This window comes from Ambystoma mexicanum, chromosome 12 (assembly GCF_040938575.1).
Source record: "Ambystoma mexicanum isolate Mex_15411 chromosome 12, UKY_AmexF1_1, whole genome shotgun sequence".
NCBI lineage: Eukaryota > Metazoa > Chordata > Amphibia > Caudata > Ambystomatidae > Ambystoma > Ambystoma mexicanum.
In genome coordinates, this window is record NC_090936.1 from 637,443,311 (window position 1) to 637,465,831 (window position 22,521).

The 22,521-nt window shown below is 43.7% G+C and overlaps 1 protein-coding gene across 2 annotated transcripts in view; it reads left to right on the plus strand.

Moving 5' to 3' along the window:
* Positions 1-21,473, plus strand: part of ASB15 (ankyrin repeat and SOCS box containing 15) — a 465,607-nt gene extending 444,134 nt beyond the window's left edge. Inside the window, exon 10 of one of the 2 annotated variants that reach the window (XM_069629105.1) lies at positions 21,037-21,473. In XM_069629105.1, coding sequence (XP_069485206.1) covers positions 21,037-21,206 — 170 coding nt within the window. In that variant the 3' untranslated portion in view covers positions 21,207-21,473. The remainder of the gene's footprint in view (positions 1-21,036) is intronic. The other variant, XM_069629106.1, reaches the window with a different exon arrangement.
* Positions 21,474-22,521: the final 1,048 nt, after the last annotated feature.

The following is a 22,521-nucleotide window of genomic DNA, read 5'->3' on the forward strand; positions in this document are numbered from 1 at the left end:
CTGGCAATTTGGGGTTTTCAATGGGGTTTTCAATGGGGGAAATTTTGGATGCAATGCTACTAAAATGAAGAACTTATGCAATTTAGGCCTGGGGTATATTCTACTTACAAAGAATTTGCTGTTGGTCCATTGATAATGGGGGGTAGATGGTTCTTTAATTTGACGTGAACAAAATTAATGCCAAGCCGTTTTTCGTTTGCAGGGTTTAAAGTGCTGCCGTTCATGTGCAAGGGAAAACAAAAGCTGTTTTTCTTTGTAATGTTGAAATTCTTGCCCCTCATGTGAAATAACAGTGAAACAGGGCTGTCTTTGGTTGCAGTGTATAACTTCTGGTCATTTAGGTGAAAAGAAAGTAAAGCAAGGCAATGCACCCCACAACGCAGACCAACTAAGTCACTCACATGCAGCTTTTTAACATCCCTATCAACAGACTTCAATCACCAGGACACTTCACCTCTACAACCAACTTTCATACCAGAGTCCCGGCCAAAGCACCTTAACATAATGGGCACATTTGGTCTCTTTTTTAGACACAAATGCCTCCTTGCTCCTTTAACAGAACATATAGATACTGACCAGCACTCAGGAGTCCCTGTGTTTCTGGTCAACACAACAGTAAAGCTTCCCCTACTAACCAAACCCACCCCTTCTCTTTCTGGTCCCCTAGATTGCCTGCACATCCTGCTGATGGCAACAGTGTGTGGTATAATCCCAATAAAATAGCATAACAATGTAAAGAAACCCTGATGTTCAGTCATGTTTAGTAATATCAACTGATGTGACCTTTTTATTTTCCCATCTGCTCCCGAGCAGCATGAATTCAGAGAAGTGATGTCCTTATTCTGCAACTGTTAGTCAAATGTTTAGTTTCCACTACTGACAGTTCACCTGGGATATTCAGTGGGGGCGGGGGATCTAATGAGATTGGAGTCTAAAACATCTCACAAGCCCCGTGATACTGACTCTGTTTCCTCCAACTTCTTCCCTCCGTATGTACATGCCTGCATACCATAGACATGTATTGTGCCCCTGATGATTGCCCATTTTCTGTGATATCAAGTGACATGGTGACCCCTTTATATTTTCCATCTGCCCCACCACTACGCACCTTCCGATAAGCAATGCCCAGTTTCTGAAACTGCCAAAGGTTTTTTACTACAACTCCCATCATCTCTAGGATGTTCACTGGGGGGCTGGTGGGAATTGTGGTCTGAAACATTTTGCCAGCCACAGGTTGCAGACCCTTCTTGCACCAACTTCCATGGGTATGCGTATGACAACATACAATAGTAATGCCCTGTGCCCCTGGTTTTTAGAAAAGTTTGCTGATGTCAATAGGCTGACCTTTTCTCATTTAGTGCAGGTATGCCCCACCCACCACTCAGGTTAATTGAAATATAAATAAACATTTTTTTTGTAGATATTAATTCAACAGAAATGTATAAATAAATAAAGTAATACATGTAGAAATTACTTCCAGTTCACGGTATGGGGCTCGTGGTGTATTAAGAAGAGTTGTGTGTTGGCCCAATGTGGGTGTGAGAGACACATTCCTGATTGAAGGAGTGAAGGGGAAGCAGGATAACAGGGACACAAATCTGGCCCAGCATCGAGGAGGGAATTTGCAAGGTTCCCTTTATTTTGTCCTTATTGTGCTGGGTTTGATCCCCATAAATCATAAGTGGCCAAAGGACATGATAGTGGTTCACAGGTTAAGAGGCAGGGATGCCTTGTAGTCCGACCCATCAAAATGTAAAGTTTAGTACTATTCTAGATCTGTTCAAATGTGATCACATGTTTGAACAGAATGCGCACCATCTCACGCAGGGAATGCAGGCAGATGTGCTCATCCTCCAGGGCTATGGCTCACAATGGGTAGCCAGGCAACCGGGCAACAGTGCTCATTTTACTTGGAACAATGCAATGTGGTTGGAATGGGGGATCTATGCAACCATAGGGAACAACTGAGTAAAGAGTTTGCAAGGAGGGATGGAGTTTACTGGGGTGTCAATGTCAAGTATACAGGGTTGTGGTGCTGTGGGTGAAGCTGTCACCAGTGACGCCTCCAATGAGGTAGGTTTCATGGGAGCACCAGTCAGGTTGGGTGGACAGGGTTCTGTTAAGATGGAGGGAGCTGGAAAGATTGGTAAAGGTATGGAGGGGTGGCAGTCCCGAGAGGGTTGTACATGCCTTTTGAAGGTGCACCTAATGATGATGGCCTCTGCAATGATGCATACGCATCAGGAACAGTGCCCACTGTTATAGCTTGAGCTGTGCATCCAGTCCCCCAATGCTATTTTTGTGTTGTCCACCTTACCAGGCCCATATTGCTACGTGGTGGCATAGATGTCACTCCTGGCTGCAGAGTTCTGGGAAAATCCTCTGCATTCAAGAACACAGTGGATGTGGACAGGATTGCAGGTGCCAGGCTTTCCTGTGGCCACCTGAAAGTCCTTCTTCATATGGAGGACTTTCCTGAACATCCTCACCCTCATCATCAAAATCGTATGCAAGTTGTGACCCCTGCTCCTTCATCCACATGATGGTGTCATCTGTTGGCTGCGCTCCTTCCATCTCCATGTAGGTTGGTCTAGCCTCTGACCTTCCTCCCACTTCATGGTGTTCTCTGCTGAGAATTGCTCCCCCGTAAGGATGCTCAGCACAGAATCGTACCAAAATGTCGCCCTGACAATGGCGACGGCCGAAAGGTTGCGTTTTCACCCCTCCCCCCCCCCTTACACCACATTTATATGTGGGGGGTATAGAATATATTAATACGGGGGGCTGCGGGGGTCCCCCCCCGTATGTATATGTGGTATAAAGGGTTAAAAAAAGTCCGCATTTTTGGCCGTCGCAATAATGACATAGATCCCTCAGCACTAGTATGGTCAACACAGGTGGTGGTGCTAAATGGAAAGAAGACACAGAATGTTGATGTCATGGGCCGTGCCAAATAGGAAGAACACAGCAGGTAATACTATACCCCCAAACAGAATCAATATAAAATGAATGAGACACTCATAATGGCAAGGGTTGTAATGGGCTATAATCGGAAGCACATTACAGATAGTACTGTAACCACATACTACATCAAACCCTGTTCATGACAAAAAAGAAATGCAAAATATAATAGTTTACTGTGCATCAAAGAAAGAGAGGGTAACATGACATGCTGTACAGTACAGTTAAGTGCAGTAATTTACACAGGCAGCCAAAGAGGACCCTGTTCTGCAATGAAGTTGCTCAGATTATCTTGGCGTTGGGCGGGCACATTTGCATTCACCTGCTGAGCTATCTTCTGTTTCATGACAGGCACATCACCTGCCAACGCTGCTCTATCAACAAAGACAAGCGTTTTACGTGGGATGGTCATCTTCTTCTTGTAGAACTAGCTGAAGATTGGATCTTGCCAAATAATATAATAATAAGCTTGAGCAATGGAGCAGTTGGCAATCCCTCCCTCGGTCCTAAGCACCACAATGACAACTGCCGCTTCAGCCGAAGTTCTATCATGCACATTCTTACTTTGTTCTGTTTGAAGTGCTGTCATGCTATGGCAAGAGTTCAGCTTGAGGGTGTTCATTCACAATCCCCAGGAAGGCATTTCAGTGAAGCATTGCAGTGTACACTTGATGGTCCTGATTGGCTAAAAACCGTAGGCCACAGCATGCAGTCTAGTGTGAATGGGTAGGGAGCCGATGGTAGCTCTAAGTGAACGATGAACAAGCTGCTTCTGTGGGGGAGGGGCAACATTGTTCTTGTGTATGGAATGCCTTTCCAACCATCCTAGAAAACACTAAGTATATTCTTCAGAATGTCTCACAACAATATATTTGCATCTGGCCTGGAATTACAGAAAAGGGAAACAAGTCCCTGAAGGGCCCGAACAATCGAAGACTAAACATGCATGTAACAAATGAAATGGGGCACCATTGGGAGTTGTAGTACAAAACATCTGGAGAGCCAAAGATTGCAGACCCCCGAGTTAGTGTGAGCCACCTCTGATGCCTTTTGAACATGTTAGTGATTTTATGGCTGCAATGAAGTATGCTGAGGCCTACTTCTGAAGTGTGAAAAGAGGAGAAGTAACACCGCCTCAGCCCACATGATGGCAAGCCCATAATTGGCTTGCTTGACTCTTTTTCCAATCACCTATTTATGGTGGCCACCTTTAAATATTACACAGATAAAAAGTGCACATTGGTTGTTCATGACCATTTTTGCGCAAATTTCAGTTTTACTACAGCACTAGAAATAGAGCAATGTACTAAGTAAGGAATATACAATATTCTGTATCCCATGTAAACATGAAATAACAGTAAATATCAACATATACAAACAAAAAGAAATAATCAGTGGTTACAAAATAACAAATAAATTACGAAATACAGTATGCTCAGTAGTGTCAACTGTACACAACAAAACAACCTTGTTGGAACAGATGGTGCCAGTAGTGTTCACTTATTTATTGACCAACAGCCCTGCTCTCCCTCCGGCATCTACCTCTCTAGCCGCTTTGCTCGAAATCCTCAACATTCTCACTATGCACCACACACCCAACATTCAACACTGACACATTCACATTGGTCAGGAATACTCACACGGAAGCATAGTGTACAAGACACTACACACCCCCTCCCTCCAACCTAAAAACAAATTAATAATAAAACGTATGACGATAAACCAGAATACAACACAGGACATTTGTTCTTGTGAGATTGTTCTCAATCATTATAGGGAACCAGCTCTTGAATGTCATCTCATGAAATAGTCTTTTGACCAGACCAGAGGTTTCCTGTTTCTTCCTCCGGAAACAACCCCTTGACTTGTAGAATTGCCTTATCTTGTAGTATTTCCCCCTTCCTCTTCTCTCGAATTGGTAATTGTGAGAAACCTGAAGGTATCTCACTTTCTAGTCCCCAGGGATTTGCATCCAGGTGGCCAGGACACGGCCATCACTATTGGATCCAGTTTCTGGGGGTGGGCTAGTGAGGGAGGATCACCTGGATGAGGGGTCTTCGGGAAGTGGAAGTGGGATGTTGATGGATGAGCATTATCCCCCTTTTTATTTGTAACACCTTTTCTCCATCCTACCACGTAGGATAATCAGACACTCTAACCTCCCCCCTTCTCCGACACAAACACTTCCGCACACCACGAAAAACAACAGACTAACACCAGAGCTGTTTACCTGACATGTTAAAACTCAAGGGTCAAGCAAAGTCAGGAAATTGACAAGAATCACACATACCTGACAGCCCTTTCTCTTCTCCACAGGGATAAAAGGCAGAAGACGAGAGCACACTACATGCAAGGTGGACTGCACAATGGGACAGCTATCCAAGCATGGCAGTTCAAGAGTAGGAGAAAGGCACAGAGAACCGAAAGGGTGTCAAGGAGAGAAGTGACCTTGCCCTTTCAGACCCAGACCTGCAAATCCTCTGTGGAAGGAATCGTAAGACCGCGATCAAAAACCAGCGTGTGTTGCAGAAGATGTCAACGGTACACGTAGCACGCCTACACTGATAATCAGAAAAGGGAGAGACGCTTGCAGCTGTTGTACCAACCTTGACTCCAGAGACAAGAAAAGCCAACCGATTCATCACAGTCAGTGAGTCGAGGGGAGTGTCGATAAGAAACCAAACTGTGTTGAACCAAAGTCACAAATAGCAAATTAAGTAAAGTTCAAATAACTGTTAACATTAAGGGAAAGCCACATGCAGAGGGGTCCGGCACCACGTGGATGCTCATTCGAGAGACTCTGGTTGATCCCACGTTTGTTGAAACTACCAATACCAGAAAGCCCTAGGCGAGCCGGAAGGACCAGGGCAAAAGGGCCATACAGGGGTCTAGCAAAACCCCCTGTACAGTTGAAAGTCTTTTACCTGCCCATAATTGAAAAGCTAAGGGAGATTCATCATGCATAGTGAGAAAAGAGAAACAACTGTGTGATTGGTAAAAGTTGGCAAGAGTGAACCCAACAGAGGGATGCCGATGGAAAGCGGTAAAGTCTGAAGTCCCAATGAACAGTGTGTTGACAAGAGTGAACCTGACAGGGGGATGTCCACAGTGAACTGTTTAAAAAGACATTAAGATTTGTGAAGGCGAAAGGTGAAATTGTTTTGCAAACCAAGCCATAGTGAACCGGACAGAGGGAGATTAACATTCAAGAAGGGTCTGAGCCCAGAAGAGGGGGATTCAAGGGTGAGAAGCCGTCACCCAAAGATTTGTTAATGCAAAAAGAAAAAGTGTATGAATGAGAGCCGTAGTGAACCAGACAGAGGGAGGCAGATCTTCGAGAAGGGACTGAGCCCGGAAGAGGGGGACCCAGGGGTGAAAAGCCAGCACCCCATCGACAAGTGAATACAATAGAGAAATCTTTCGAATACAAGCCAGAGTGAACCCGATGGAGGGAGGCTGATATTCGAGAGGGGCTGACCACGGAAGAGGGGGACCCAAGGGTGAAAAATCATCACCCAAGTACAATCAGAAAGGAACTTTTGTTTATAATTTTGAACATACCAGGCCCTCGGAAGCAAGAGATCTAACCACCGAAGGTCCTGATATTGCTGGGAACTTTTTGTGGATCTGAACCCGGAAGAGGGGGATCCAGTGGTGAAGTGTCATCACTCAGCATAGATATGGAAAGGAACCTTTTGTTGTACTTTGAACACATCAGGTCCTCGGAGGCAAGAGACTTTTTATAGAAAAGTGACTTAACCACTGAAGGTCCCGATAGCTGAAAACTGAACTGTTGTCTTGTGCTGGGAAAGCTTGAGAGTGTGCGGTGCTCAGGATTCCCGCCTTGTCCCATGCTCAAAACGTGGGGAAGGGGGACCCCCAGCTACAACATCCTGACTCCTCATTTGTGAACACTTCTTTCTTTCTTGTGAAACCCTATCCACACTCCTTTTTGCATTTAGTTGTAAGGTTGGCAATAGGTTTTTTAGTATAGGCCTTTTTATTTGACAAGACGCCACTAGGACTGCCTTATTATTATTTGATGGTCATAGCTTGCTCCCATCTTAGATTTAGGTTTAGATTAGGCATTTTTCCAACCTGCATATACAGTTTAATAAACACCCTTGAACAGTGATCACTTGTGTCTGTCTTTATTGTTGCTGCCATGAGTCCCTTACATAATAGATCCTTCCACCATCCTGCTTTCCTCCAACGCATCTATATCAAACAACCAACTACCATTCCGCTCCACGTCACCAAAACTCTCACCACTTGCACCTTCCCATCTCCATCTACTCACACGATCCATATTTCAAATCGACCCATCCTGCATCCTGAAAGCTTTGTGGAAGACCTCCTTGACTCTTACAGACTTGGAATACTTCAATTCTCCCTTCCTCACCAATCCTCCTTTCTTTATCCTGACCAAATCACCAGGCACCACACGTCCCCGCACAGGACGATTAATCAAATCTTTCCTTACATCACCATTGTGTTGACTTTTTGCCTTCCTTTCATTCACCCACACAGGATTTAACACAGCATTTGGCTCTCTGCCTCTCATTAACACAAATAGGTATTTCCCTAAGTCAGTTTGAACCGACGTCCTACTAGCCCACAACTTTTCTTCAATCGCCCTTTCTACTAACATGTTGGTCCTGACAGCTTGCTCTACATCCTCAACAATCACCCTATTACATCTTTCGACTAACCCACTCATTTGTGGGTGATAATTAGCCGTGAAACTCAGACCTGGCATACTTTGCCATCTAATTACTCCTGAACTGCACACCGTTATCACTAATGATGTTTTTTGGGTAACCCTCTCTTCTGAACACATGCTCCAGAAATGTTATGACATCAGGCATTCCTACATTATGTACTATTTTAATCTCAAGCCATTTGGAAGAATAATCCATCATCTCAATCATAAATCTATTCTCCCTACCCAGATTACTATATGGGCCCACAATGTCAATTCCGATCTGTTTCCATGGTTCCTCTGGTCACGTGCATAGTCACTGGTTCAAATTTAATGACTCTACAACTCTTGTACGAGTATTAAAAAGGCCAACAACATCTCAAAAACCTTTCAACTTTAAGATCTTCACCAGGCCACCAATTTTAAGACTGCACATTCCGCTTGGTGCATGTTGAACCTGGGTGTCCCTGATGCACCCTCTCAATCCTTCTCTAAGTTTCTGGGGTGGTATTAACTTGTCCCCCCTCACCAATAAATCATCTTCAATGGAACTCTCATCCCTAACTTTGCATAACTGGAGACATCCCTCATCCAACAAACCTTTATTGGGCGAGCCTCTTACTGTATATTCCCCACATCACTCTGCAACTCCCGAATCCACTTCTTTCTTGGGATCACATCCAGAAATGCATCAGCAACCTCGACTTCATCAACTAGCCCCTTTCCCTCCAACTTCAGGGGAAACCTTGAAAGGAAATCAGCCACCTTATTCCTATTTCCTCACACTTTCTTGACCTCAAAATGGTAATCCTGTAACCTCAAGCTCAACCTCGCAAGTCTGGGCATTGCCTTACACATACCCCGCACCGACAGGACCTCAATGAGAGGCTTATGATCAGTACAGACTGTAAACATATTTCCCCACACATACTTCCTAAAATACTGTATTGCCCACACACAAGCCAAATGCTCCCTCTCAATTACTGAGCATCTACACTCTACCACAGTTATTGCCCTGGTATATGATAAATGATTCTTTCACATCAGCCCTTCATCACCTGTGATCAAATTGCCCCAGTCTGATACCACTTGCATCCATTGTCAACTTAGTTTTGTTTCCAATCACAAATCCTCCAAGATTCATAGACTCACCCAAAACTGTTCTTTATACATACAGCTGATCTCTTACACTCTACATCCCATTCAAATGTAATCTCCTTCTTGAGTAATCTCCTCATAGGCTCTGTCAAGCTAGCAAAATCCTTCACAAACTTATAAAATTCACACAGTCCTAAAAATGACCTGGGCTTCTCCTTATTCTTGGGATCCGGTGCACTCTTGATGGCTCTCATGGCATCAGCCTTGGGCTTATAACCATCGCCACTAAGTGAATGGCCCAAATATTACACTTCATGCTGTTTAAAACTGCATTTACTTTTCTCCACTTTCATCTTGGTAGACTAAAGTCCCCTTTAGACCCTTCAGCACTTGGGTCATAGCCCTCTGAAACACTGTGGAAGCAGATGCCAGTCCAAACGACATTCTTTTGCAGCAGTACATTCCGAAAGGTGTGATGAAAGCTGTCAGGCTTCTGCAATCTTCTGTGAGGTTGACTTGATGGTGCGCATTTGATAAATCCAGCATAGTGAACAGGTCTGCCCCCTCAATGTAGTTCAACATCTCCAACATTATGGGCAGCAGATATCTGTGCACCAAAATATTCTTTTTCAAGTCCCTGAGATCTACGCAGATTCTCAATTTTCCATTTTTATTAACTGTGACAACGATGGGGCTCACCCATTTGAACGGTTCAATCTTCTCAATTAACCCTTCATTCTCAAATCTTTTCAATTCTTGCTCCACACTTCCCACCAAGGTGAAAGGAATTAGCCTCACTTTTGTATGTGCAACTGGAACCGCTCCTGGTTTCAAAACAATCTTATGAGCACAGTTCTTTAACAGCCCCAACTCATGAGGAATTACATCACCATAATTTCTGTTACAACCCTTCTCTGTACTTAGGCTGCTGCTCTTCACTAATAAAACAGGCTTATCCTCACAAGGATCCAATCTTATCCTCAGCGCAGCCTGATCTCTGTAGCAAAGAACATTTACTCCTTTCTTTACTATGTAAACTTTGATTTCCGCCTGACGACCTTTGAATTGTACTATACTCTTCATCCGACCTGTGATGTGAATTCTTGATCCTTTAAATCTTCCTGGATTCTTCTTGATTGCGGGAGGATGAACTCTTGCTCTCAATCCTTGGTGCTTCTGTCTTTCCCATGTTCCAGCAGTAATTATGGTGTATGGAGAGCAACTATCCACCATAACCGATAACTCACAATTTTCAATCACTATGTCACATCGTGGACATTTTAATACTCCTTTCCCTGGTTTACGTACTACTACTATATGCTCCTCTTCTGAATCCAAATACTCTTGCACCAATTATACCTTTTTTTTGTTTCTACAGACCACAGCAAAATGTCCCCTCATTTTATAAATTGCACATGTCTGGTTACTAGCCGGACAGTTTTTCGAATAGGCATAATGTCCTACTTTGCCACACCTGAAGCATCTATCCTTATCTCTGCCCTCATTTATTAACTCTGTTCTCCTCATACCTTTCTTACTTTATCTACGATCTTGATCTCTTGGCTTCAAATGTTTTTCATTTGCTTCATCTGTCTTTCTTGCTTCTTACCACACTCACAAGTGATTGATCTCCAGACTCTGTCTCCGCTTGGCTCTGATTCCCATCTTGTGCTTGTAGGACTTCCATCTTATTATTTTTTTTATCCCTCTAGCACACAGGTGGGTGTGTTCAACTTTTGTTGCTATCGCCACAACCTCAGAGAGTGAGGGATTGCCCACCATCCACAATCGATCTTGAACTAGGGGTCTTTAGTGTGAATGATGATCTGATCTCTAACCAACTCATCTAGCGTGATGCTTGCACCAAATCGACATGTGTGAGCTATCTTCTTGACTGCAGAAAAATACTCTCCCCCTGTCTCATCCTCTTTCTGAGATCTCGTGTAAAAATGTTACCTATTGATGGCGACATTAATCTCCACAGGGGCATAATATTTGTCTAATTGCATCAACGCCCATTCATATTCATCAATGTCACCAGCTTCATCACGTGCTTATTGACACGGGAGCCAGCAGTAAGTGAAAGAAAGCTTTGTTATTTATCGACTAATGGCCCAGCGCTCCCTCTGGCATCCACCTCTCCAACCGCCTTGCTCGAACTCCTCGACATTCTCACTACACACAACACACTCAACATTCCACTGACGCACTCACATTCGTCAGGAATAGTCACACGGAAGCACAGTGTACAAGACACTACAGTGCCCACTTGATTTATAGGTTCACCCAGTTGATGAGGGGTTCACCAAGCTTGAACACAGGTTCCAAATCTGTTATGGGTAAACCAGGCAAGTGTACAATGGTGTGTCCACCAAACGCCTATCTTCTTAAAAGTATGTCTGTGTCACTTTCCCCTTCACAATGTATTTGTGGCCAGGGCTAGAGGAAGTTAGTGCAGGGGCTTTTACTGTGATTGAATGACAAGGAGCCATCTAATTGTGAAATTATATCAGAGTCTTGGAAGGCATCTGTTGTCTGCATTTGCTAGAGGTAAATTGGGTACAGACTATTGGCGAAATGTCTATGTTAGAAGGCCGAAAACTAAAAGGGTTGCACGTACAGTAAGTATATTTATAGTATATATATATATGTATATATGTCTGGCGCAGAGCAGGTTTTGGTTGCCCTGTAGGAGTGAAGTATTTACACAATGCAGGTGGGGGGAGGCCCTGAATGCACATGATTTAGTGATATTCTACTAGAACACTGAATACAGTGGATAGGACGTAAAACCTGAAAGTGATGGAAACTGGTTGGTGAGGTTTGGGTCCCATGGAGATGTACGCCATGTCCTTCCAACCTGGATAAGGGATCTTGACTGGGCCTGCTTGGGGTTTCGAAGAGTACTGCGGTTGAACAACAGGTGCCTGCGGCTTGCCAACATAAACCAGTGGGTGAGGAAGCCCAAGGACACCTGTGTCTTATTATGTTCCCTTTTCTTTGATGCTCAGCAGTGATTGGTTGGAAGTGCTTGTGCTTAGCCTAGTGTGATCCTGCGTAGGGGGCAGAAATGCTGGGATGTACCATGCTATAGAGTTCCTCTGATAAAGTGTAGTGCAAAGCGTTCCAGAAAATTAGCACAGCTATAGTGACTGATCCCATCAAGGGTGTCCTTTCTTCCAAAGTTACTGATTTGTGGGTCATGATGACATAGAGACAGACACACACACACACACACACACACACACACAGAGTCACTATACTTACTCATTTTTCCCCGATGTCGCTTGGAGTGGCGTAACTACACCAGAAGAAGAGATACCCTGAGAGGATTCCCTTTCCTCTAGAGCTGTTGCGCCATTGCTCCTCCTCCTTTCACTCTATGTAGGAGACAGTGCCAGGCTGTTCCTAAACATGATGACTATATCAGGGATTATTTGAGGCTTTAACTGACATAAGACTCAGTTTAAGACTCAGTATTGAGGCATTTGTGGCTAGAATGGAAGGCTTACCATTAATATATTGACTATGCCTAGCATGCGAGTCTATATTTTTCATATGAAGGCAGTGACCTATCATATGGGGTAGCACTGACATAAGAAGGCAGTGACCTGGCCAATGTTCGTTCTGCTTGGTGTGCCGCTACCATATCATTACCCTAGTCATTTTGGTGACTTGACCTTTGTATCACTGCTATTGACTCTGTTATGCAATGTATGTGTGCATACCAGAGACAACATTATCGTTTGTAGCACTATATCCTTTCCCGTTCCCCAGCCCCCTTTATGGTTCATGAGGGGTCACTTATCAACACGTCCCATTGCACGAGGGAAACCCAATGACCATGTCCTTATGTTGTTTAAAAAAAATAGTGGTGGGAAATCCTTCTGCAGAAACATTTCTGTGGCATAGTGACCTACCCTCCCCCCCTTAGCTAGCATTCCTCTCAGACACTTCAGCTCATCTTCACCTTAGGAATTTATAACTGTTTGCAGCCCAAAGCTGGAAATAGTTAGGGTTGACTCTGCAAGCTGTTGTTACATTCTTTCCTCAAATCTCTGATTTTATCAGGTTCCATGCTGTTTGTTTTGCATATTCTATTGTTATCAGACATTCATGAAGTTGTGTAATTTCTGCCTCCCCTCTTACTACATGAGAAGCATGTTTGCATATATTCTTTGGAGGTTTATCTCAGGCAGCTTGCCCAAGCTCCTGCCCCCTCTGAAGGAAGAGTCCTGCTGCTTTGCAAGACCAACATCTAAAACCAGTTCTATATTGTTTCCTCCTGTTATTTTTTTCGATGAGTTTTGTGCCCAAATTTTTGTTGGGGAAAAAACCCATCAAATTATTTTTTATATTTGGGAGGCTCCCGCCCTCCCACCCCCACGCCAACCCCTCCCCTATTATTTAGTGCCTATTCCCCACCCCCATCCCTTATATAGACTTACCCACCCCACCCCTATATGTTTCGATGAGTTTTTTTGTTGAAACGTGTTCAGCAAAACCAATTGAAAAATATACTGGTGATGAAAAAACTGTATACCCCTAAAACCACCCCTTCATTGCCTCCACATCTTCCTTCTCACCTTTCAACAGTTTTCCTGTTGCTGCCAAATGAGCTCTAAGTGGTTGCACCCTGCCCCTACCACTGTCTCCAGCTGCATATTAGGGGGGGGGCCCTGGAGGCCTCCACATTCTTCCAGGCCTCTGTGATCGTGGCTCTTTTGAGACCTGCTGTTTTGCTGTCACTTTCTCTGAAACGTGCGCTGACGGCAGCTGTGAAAAGAAGAAGCGGGGGTGGGGGGTTGTGTGGGGGGTCGGGGGCGGGTCGTCAGCACTTGTTCCCCGTCTGCGTGCCAGACCCTAGTTGTTCCTGAGGCTCACAAGCAGGAGGAGTGCAGTAGAATCCACCATGAAAATAGAGAAAGCATCACACAAGGGAATCCATCTTCAACCCTTCTAACAACTCCCAGCTACCAAGATATTAAAAGCATTGCTCTTTGTTCAGAAAAAGATAGACAATTACAAACAACATTTAAATACAATTTCTTTAAAAACAAAAGTGTGCTTTATGTACATATTTTTTTTTACCATAACAAAAAAACCATGGAAAACAAGTTCATATAAAAAAAACTAATTTATAACAGTATATTATGGTATGTTAGTTCCAATGAACACCTTTAATATCATGGCCGTGGATGCAGTGAAAACATGTGCTTTCTGGAAGAATTGGGTTATCAACCATCAAAAATACATATAAATCCATATGCATCTTGTACTGACAGAGGACACAGATTTGTTTTCTGTGCTGTTGTCCTCGATTAACCCCATCCAGGATAAAGACGCGCCTAGAAAATAGCAAAACCAGTGGTCGGAGTGGGATGGAGCGGTTGGGAGCAGTTCTCCTCTACTTTAAAAAAAAGGTTTTACTGTTCCTATAATTTGATATTGAAAAGAAACCATTCCGGAATGGTTCAGTTCTAAAATAAAAGTGTAGGAAGAAGTTGAACCGTGCAAACTTGCACTTGAGTGCAATGCAGTGAACCTTCCCTTAATCAGCAGGTGCGTTTCTTTGGGGGTTTGGATTGTGCATAGGAGGGGGCGTGGCAATGGAGTCTTGGGGGAGCGGGGACAGATCAGCAAGGAACATATAGTTCCACTACTTCTTGTACACTTCGACCACTGAGCATAACATTCTTCCCAAAGCACAGAAAAAAATGGCTCTGAGTTAAGGACTGGATAGCCGTATTGGGAAAATTAGCCAAGCTGGAGACAGTCCCATATGTGACATGAAATACGTGAGAATCGGCCCCTCCCGGAGATTTGGGCGGGGGGGGGGGAGTTGGTGGGTTGCTTGGACCTTTAGGATCCCTACAGAGAAGTCTGAGCTCTAGAGTCATCACCCATTCGCAGTCTTGCTCACCAAATATTATGGGCCTGATTCACTGAAAGTGTTACATTATGGCACAATCCCATTGGAAAACACTCTGTGAATCGGGCCCTAAGTGTTTATTTCGATCTAGTTGTGTGTGCTTCACTCTTCCATAGCTCTTCCCCTGCTCCTAGCCTGTATGCCCTGGCTTTATTTCTTATTGCCCCTTTCCTGCAGTAGGCTTGCTGATGGTCAGGGACAGTCCCCATGGGAATGATATGATATGATACGATGTGGCATTTATAACGCACCTGTAGACACGAGTTTCTAGGCGTGATAAAACAAGGAGGGGGAAACAAGGGAGGACAAAATAACGATCTTACTGGGCCTTGTGTCATTCAGATCACGCAAGTGCGGGGAAGAGGTAAGGGGAGAAGTGCCAGGGGGGAGTGGAAGGGGGGAGTGCAGTTAACTCACAAGTGCAGCCAGTGGGTGGCTTATAAGGTAATGACCCCTCCCCCGATTCCCCAGGCCCGCTGGATATTTATTTATTTATTTTAGTATTTAGAAAGCACACTAAGCCTGAGGTGCATCAAGGCACTGGTTACAGTATAGTCATGAGAACAAAGTAGATTGGGACAAGGTAAGGATAAGGTTAACAATGTCGCTTGGGCACATGGATGCAAAAGCAAAAAAAAGTTATTTGAGGTCCTGGTTGAAAAGACAGGTTTTCAATTGTTTGTTGAAGGCCAAGTATGATTTTTCCACTCTTAGGGCTGGGTGCAGGGCGTTACAGTTTTGAGATGTGATGAAAGGGTAGCTGACACCTCCAGCTTGCTTCAATTAACACTTAGGGATGATGGGTCAGTTCAAATTGTGGAGCGGGTTGGTCTGTTGGATTGTATTTTGTCGATTTTGCATGATAGTTATTTGTGGGCGGCGTTTGAGAGACATTTGTGGGTGTTGATCAGTGTTTTGAAGAGTATGCGTTCACGAAAGGCAGCCAGTGCACACTTGTTCTCGCAGCGGAGATGTGATATACTTTGTGGATATTCTGTGTAGCTCGCAGGGCATTGTTTTGGATGATCTGTAGTTTGTTGATGGTCCGGGTGCTGGTGCCAGCGAATAGAGAGTTGCAATAGTCAAGCCTGGAGCATACAAGAGCTCTAGTGATGGAGGTGCATCTTTCCGTGGAGAGGAAAAGCCTGGAAGCATTAATAGGTTTCGTGGTGTAGGCTGCTGATGAGGATATTACGTTGACTTGTCTGGTTAGGGACAGGTTGGACTCCAGAGAGAGTCCTAGGGTTTGGACTTCATGAGAGATGGGTATGGGGATGCTGTCGATGGTGAATGAATTGTAGGCTGGTCTTAGTTTGTTAAGTTAGGGTTGTGATCCGACCAAGAGCAGCTCTGTCTTGTCGTTGTTGAGGCAGAGTGAGTGATGGGCCATCCAGGGCTGTATGGTGTGGTAGATCGATCCCAATGAGTTGGAGTCAGTGAGATCAGTAGGAGGATCTGTGTATCGTCAGCGTAGTTTATGTAGATGACACCCTGGGTGTCGAGGTAGGAGAGGGGTTTAGTGAAGATATTGTATAAATCGGGTGAAACATAGGAACCTTGAGGTACGCCGCATGTAACTGGGGCAGGGGTGGCTGATTCAAGGGGGGAGAATAGTCTCATGGACCTGTTAGAGAGGAAGGAGCATATTAAGGCTGTGGCCTTATCTGAGAAGTTGGCTGCTGATGTTAGGCGTTGGCAAAGGGTTTAGTGATTCACCAAATCGAAGGTGGCAGAGAGGTCTAGTAATAGAAGTATAGCAATCTTGCCGGCATCCTTGAGTTCATTCATTTGGATCTTTAGGTCAAGGGGTGCGGTTTCAGTGCCAAAACCAGGCCTGAACCTGGACTGGCGTAGGCCTAGGAGGTTGTTAATTTCCAGGTGGTTCTGCATTTGAAGGTAGGCTGCTCTAGCCAGGATTTTGAGAAGGAACAGTACAGTGGTAATCGGGCAGTAGTTGCTTGGTGTGTTGGGGTCGAGGGTTGTTTTTTAGTAGGGGTAAAACCCATGCATTTTTTTTTTAATTAGTTGGTACTGAGCTAGAGGCAAACGAGGAGTTAATGAGCGAGTTTATGAAAGAAGCGAATGCATCCGTACAATCTTTTATGACCATGGGCAGGCAGACGTCACCTTGGCATTTGGAAGCTTTATGTCCTTTAATGATTTTGGTTACCTCAGTAACTGAGACTAGCTTGAAGGCCAAACAGAGGAATGTCATTGAGGGGGTGTTTGGGGTATGGGAGGGCAGGGGGAGGTGGCACAGTGTTTTCCTTTAGTGAGATCTTTACTTGGAGGGAGGCTATTTTGCCCACTAAGGCGTTTTGTATGTTTGTACACCAGGTGCTGTCTGTGGGGCAGTTGTCGGGGTGGGGTGACTGAGGACTCGAGTTTGCGGATTATGTTGAAAGTTCTCGGGTGCTAGAATTGGTTTTGCAGATTCTTTCATTGTAGGTGGTATTCTTTGCAAGAAGAATGGCTTGTTTATATTTTTTGGAAAAGATGGAGAAGTGATTTTTGTTGGATTCTGAGGGTTTGTTCCTGCAGTTGATTTTGCCAGCCGTTCAAGCGAATAGTCTTGAGGTCAGGGGTGAACCAAGAGTTAAGGTGGTCGATGGGTTTGCTTTGTTTCCCCCCTAGTGAAGCCACTGTATCAATGGCATGCAGTAAGGAGTGGTTGTATATGTCTACTAGCTTGGAAGGGTATTTTGGAAGGTTTGGAAGTCTGTGAGGGCCTTCAATAATCGAAGGATACTGTCAGGAGCAATGCTTCTGTTGTTTCTGGTTAAGGTGAGGTGCAGACTTGGCTGCGGCTTGGGTCAAGTTGTCGACAGGTATGTTAAAGGTGATGATATTGTGATCTGACCAGGGGCCAGGCTTTTTGGATAGGATGGAGATGTTGCAATTTAAGTCCGCAAGCCAGTCTAAAGTTCGGCCTTTATTGTGAGTTGTATTGGTGACACGTTGCATAAAGCCTAGGGCTTCAAGGTCGTTGGCTAGCATGATAGCTTTGTTGTCGGCACTGCCATTAAGCCCTAAATTCATATCACCTGGGAGGAGAGTTCTAGTATTAGGTTTGGTTTCAGCTGAGAGGAGATGAAGAATGCCATCTCCAAATGATAGGAGGGGACCAGGTGGTCGATAGATCACATATAGATTAATGGTGGTGGTGTGCGTTGGTGACCATTTAATGGACAGGAGATCTCCTGAAGGGAAGTCTGGAATACTGGCAGCTCTAATGCCTAGGGAGTCTTTGGCAATAAGCCATGGGCAGACAAACGTATGGGACCTCTCATGGCCGATTTGGCAGAACCTAGAGAGCATGTATGTAGTAAAATGCAGCCTATTAGGCAGAACCTTTTGTTTGCAATGGAATAAAAAAGGGTTCCCTTCTGGTTTACCATTCTCTATACATGCACAGGGGCACTTTGAAACACAATTTCTTGCTGTATAGGCGCCTTACAAATGCACAATAGATAAATAAACAAATAAATACATCATTTAAACCATTTTTTAAGGGCTTGCCTTGATATTGAATGTCTAATTCCCACCCCAACATATTCCGGTCCAGTATAGGACCAGTCAGATATTAACAGCCCCACCCAAACATATGTTTATATTGAAAGTCAGCTACTTTTTGTGACAGCGTGTGGAAGAAAGCTGTATCCTCGAAGTTAGCAGCAAAGTAGAAGCCAATAAGTATGTGAACACGTCACCAATAATTTTTACCACCACTACCCTCCCTTCCGGTTCCAGAAATGTATACATTACAACGAAATGAAGAGGTTTCAAGTGAAGCATATGCATGTATTTTACGGAAAACAAATAGGAATTGTGTGTTGTGTTTCCCACCCATCCGTTTCAATGTTATTGCTTCACCATCCGCCAGGTGAGCCTGCTGTAGATAAGCCACACCAACCCTCTGTTCCTCCCAATGTATTAATACTTCCTTCCTTTTAACAATGCTGTTTAGCTCATGTTCATTCCAAGAACTCATTTGCAGAAATGGGTTTGCTGACTGGTAGTCTTTTAAAATCTAGAATATTCCAAAATATGCCTAGTTCACACACACATGCATGTGTATTCACAAAGGGTGGTAAGTCTGCGTGTGTGAGTGTGCGTACAGCCCATGTAAGGGAGGGTATTCCTCCTCAGCCCCCACCCCAAAAAGACAAAAATACTGAAGCCGAAAATTACGAATTTTTAAGGCAGAATTTGTGCAAGATATCTGCACCTTTTTTTAAAGAAATAAATGGGGGTTGGGTAAGGGTATAAAAAAAGGTGGTGGGATGTGGGGAAGAGGGTGCGTGGGGTCTGTCCTGCATTTAAAAAAGAAGAAAAATGAAAACTTATGCAATGTTAACGTAGAACCTGAGGAAGTAGGGTAAACAAGGTATGATGGGGTAAAAACATGAAGTAACAATCCTGTTACTGGAAATACACCGTTTTACAAGCACTCCTGACCACGCACGCCGCCTTACCTTCATAAACCTCCCTTTTGTGGGAGCCCCTAAGGACAGTTCACCAATGCCCAGCTTTCTTTCCCAGGCATTGTGCATGGTGGAGCCCAAATGATGATTCCCTCACACATGCAGTGACCGCTGTGGCAGGGGTTTCTCTTGCCAAATCCAGGTGGTCCAGATTGGCTGGGAATAGTGTGTTCCACAGATGCCGAAGCAGCTGCGTTAGTCCTGGCAGATTCTTCCCCAAATGCAAAGTATTGCCTCAGCTAACTTGGAACAGTTGCAAGCCATTCTGTTCAGTTATGATAACCTCTAAGGTTGATGAAATCAGTACATCTTTATAAAAAACATCAATGTAATCGACATTGAATGTGGAATTCAACATATAATAATGTATGTCCTTGCAAGCAGGCCAGGATTCTTGTGTTGACTGATATCATCCAAAATTACTTGTGTAAGCGTATCCGACGTTATCATTTCATTGTAAATACTATGAGAAGCAATGCACCACAATTGAATAGGGGTTGGTAATTAGTATGAAGTTCTCTGGGCATGTTTGCAGATAAGCTATTAGCTGTAGCTATTAGCTGTCCGCATGCATGAAATCCTATGTCTATCCGAGACAGCGAGTCTTGCATTAACTCAATCCAGCCGTTTAAGTCATACCCAGTAGTTACAAAAGTTGACATTTGTTATGAAATCTATAGCCAAATATAATGTGTAACTTCTCCATATGTAGGCAGCGTTCCTATGAATTGACAAGATGCCACGAAAGATGTTCTTGAGGGTGAGACTATGCTCCCGCTTCCAGAGATTCCTACTCCACTTTCACTTAAACACATTGGAAATTGTGGCACGGCATTACATCATTAGGGTACTGTACACACCCTTAAAGCTTACATAAAACGAAGTCATTAGCATGCCTCTGGGGTTATCGTGGGCTTTTTACTAGACTTAAGACATTTTTGTTTCTAAATAGGTTTTTCTGTCACACATTAGATTTCTTATGTTGATACTTTATTGTGAGCGCCAATTGCAACGTTCAGGCTATTGACAGATAGCTAGATGGATAGCTAGATGGATAGCTAGATACATTGCTAGCTAGAAAGATTCACAGAAAGATTCACAGATACAGAGATAGAGATGTAGATCGGTAGAGAGATAAAGAGATAGGAAGGCAAGTTGCATTTATAAGGCGCAATGGTGAATTATGGCGTATACCTACATTTCACCGAATACAATTTTACCTAATGAGATTTCTCTGAATTTATTTCACCGAAAAATGGTAGGTAAAGTGGTATATGTATAGTGCATAATAGGTAGGTTGTGGGTTAAGGGTAGGGAGGGGTGAGGGGGGCTTCAGAGGGTCTCCCCCTGCATTATAAAAAAAGTTGAAAAAGTAAAAAGTTAATTTCGTTTTTTGGTGAAATAGATTCAGTCAAATCTCCATTAGGTAAAATATTTTCTGAGAAATCACATACATCCGTATTATGGTCCTTTAATACCATATATACATACTACCAGAACTCAGGCATTCCGTTCTATGACTCTAACACCAGTTACACATTTTTTGTATTACATGTTATAATTTTTGTGATTTTTATGTTGCATTTCAAATGTCCTCATTTTTGTTAGATCCATTGGGAAAGGGTAAATAAACAGTTGGATGGATAGCTTGAGAATGAGGAGTTTGCTAAGTAACTCATTCTCAGCCGCATATCCGCCCCAGGGTATTCGAAACCTTCTCTCATTGGCCATGACGGCTAAAGACCTCTGTTCAGTTTCCATAAGATCACTCACAAACATATTGAAATGAAACTAACCACAATCTGACAAATGTACATGTATAGAAGATCAGTGTTTTGACTCAGATTTCTTTTTTGTAGAGAACCCCCGCTCATTGCAGCATTTGTGCCGACTGAAGATCCGTAGGCTCATGGGTGCGAGGCGTCTTCAGAGACCTATATGCATGGAGAAACTACCACTCCCTCCAGTTCTTAAAGACTACGTCCTGTACAAAGAATATGACTTGTATGGAAGGGGTCTTCATTTTTAAAGAACTCATTGTCAATTGATATCTAAAATACAACACTGAGGTGTTACTTTAAGTTGTCGAACTACACTACAATAGCTGCCTGAAAATCTGTGAAAATGGAAGAAAACTTGTGCACGGTACAGTGTTGCCCGCACGCACATGCAGCTGTACATTGTACCTTACATGTGTAACTTAGAAGTGCCAACACTTGGCACGGACACTACCTACGCTAAGTATCATTTCAATGAGAATTATTAAACATAGCATTTTTTTCCGCTACTTCAAAAATGTGTGTGTCAGAATTGCACATTTCCCATTTTCTCGCTGCCCTGTAAACAGGTACAGTTACCTTGTTTTTTGTTGTTATTTATTCAGAACTTCTTTTGGGGGATTTCTTTTTCACTTAATTGGGAGTTCCACTATCCCATACACCGAATTGCTCCCACCCCAGCCTCTGCCCTTATATCCTTTCTCCCACACTCTCCTTTACCCTTTTTATCTGTTTTCTGAAACTTTACTTACCTTTCTCTATCAATTTATCGCCCATATAATTGCATGGTTGGTATGAGCAGTTTGAGTCTAGTAAATGTCTGTCACAAAATGGTTTTAGTTTTTCGGGTTGAAGTCCTTTCATACATCAAATACTGAGCAATCTTTCCAAGGAAATTAATTCACTCACTGCATCCCAAAGTTCCTGACTTGGGTATTGGTTACAAATGAATTCAGACACATTGAATACTGGTCTTCCTTACAAGTTCACTCAAAGATTTGGGACTACATCTCTAGGCAGCCTCTGCTTTGCCACCTCAAAACTTATCAATGTGAATGCAACAAGGGTAAAGGTGGGACAAGCTCCTCAAACACGAATCTCAACTGCACACTCATCAATGTGAATGCACCAAGGGTAAAGGCAGGACAAGCTCCACAAACATGAATCTGAACTGCACACTCATCATTGTGAATGCAACAAGGGTAAAGGCAGGACAAGCTCCCCAAACACGAATCTGAACTGCACACTCATCAATGTGAATGCACCAAGGATAAGATAAAGGCAGGACAAGCTCCGGAAACACAAATCTCAATTGCACACTCATCAATGTCAATGCAACAAGGGTAAAGGCAGGACAAACTCCCCAAAGACGAATCTGAACTGCAAACACGTCAATGTGAATGCAACAAGGGTAAAGGCGGGACAAACTCCCCAAACACGAATCTGAACTGCACACTCATCAATGTGAATGCAACAAGGGTAAAGGCAGGACAAGCTCCTCAAACACGAATCTGAACTGCACACTCATCAATGTGAATGCAACAAGGGTAAAGGCAGGACAAGCTC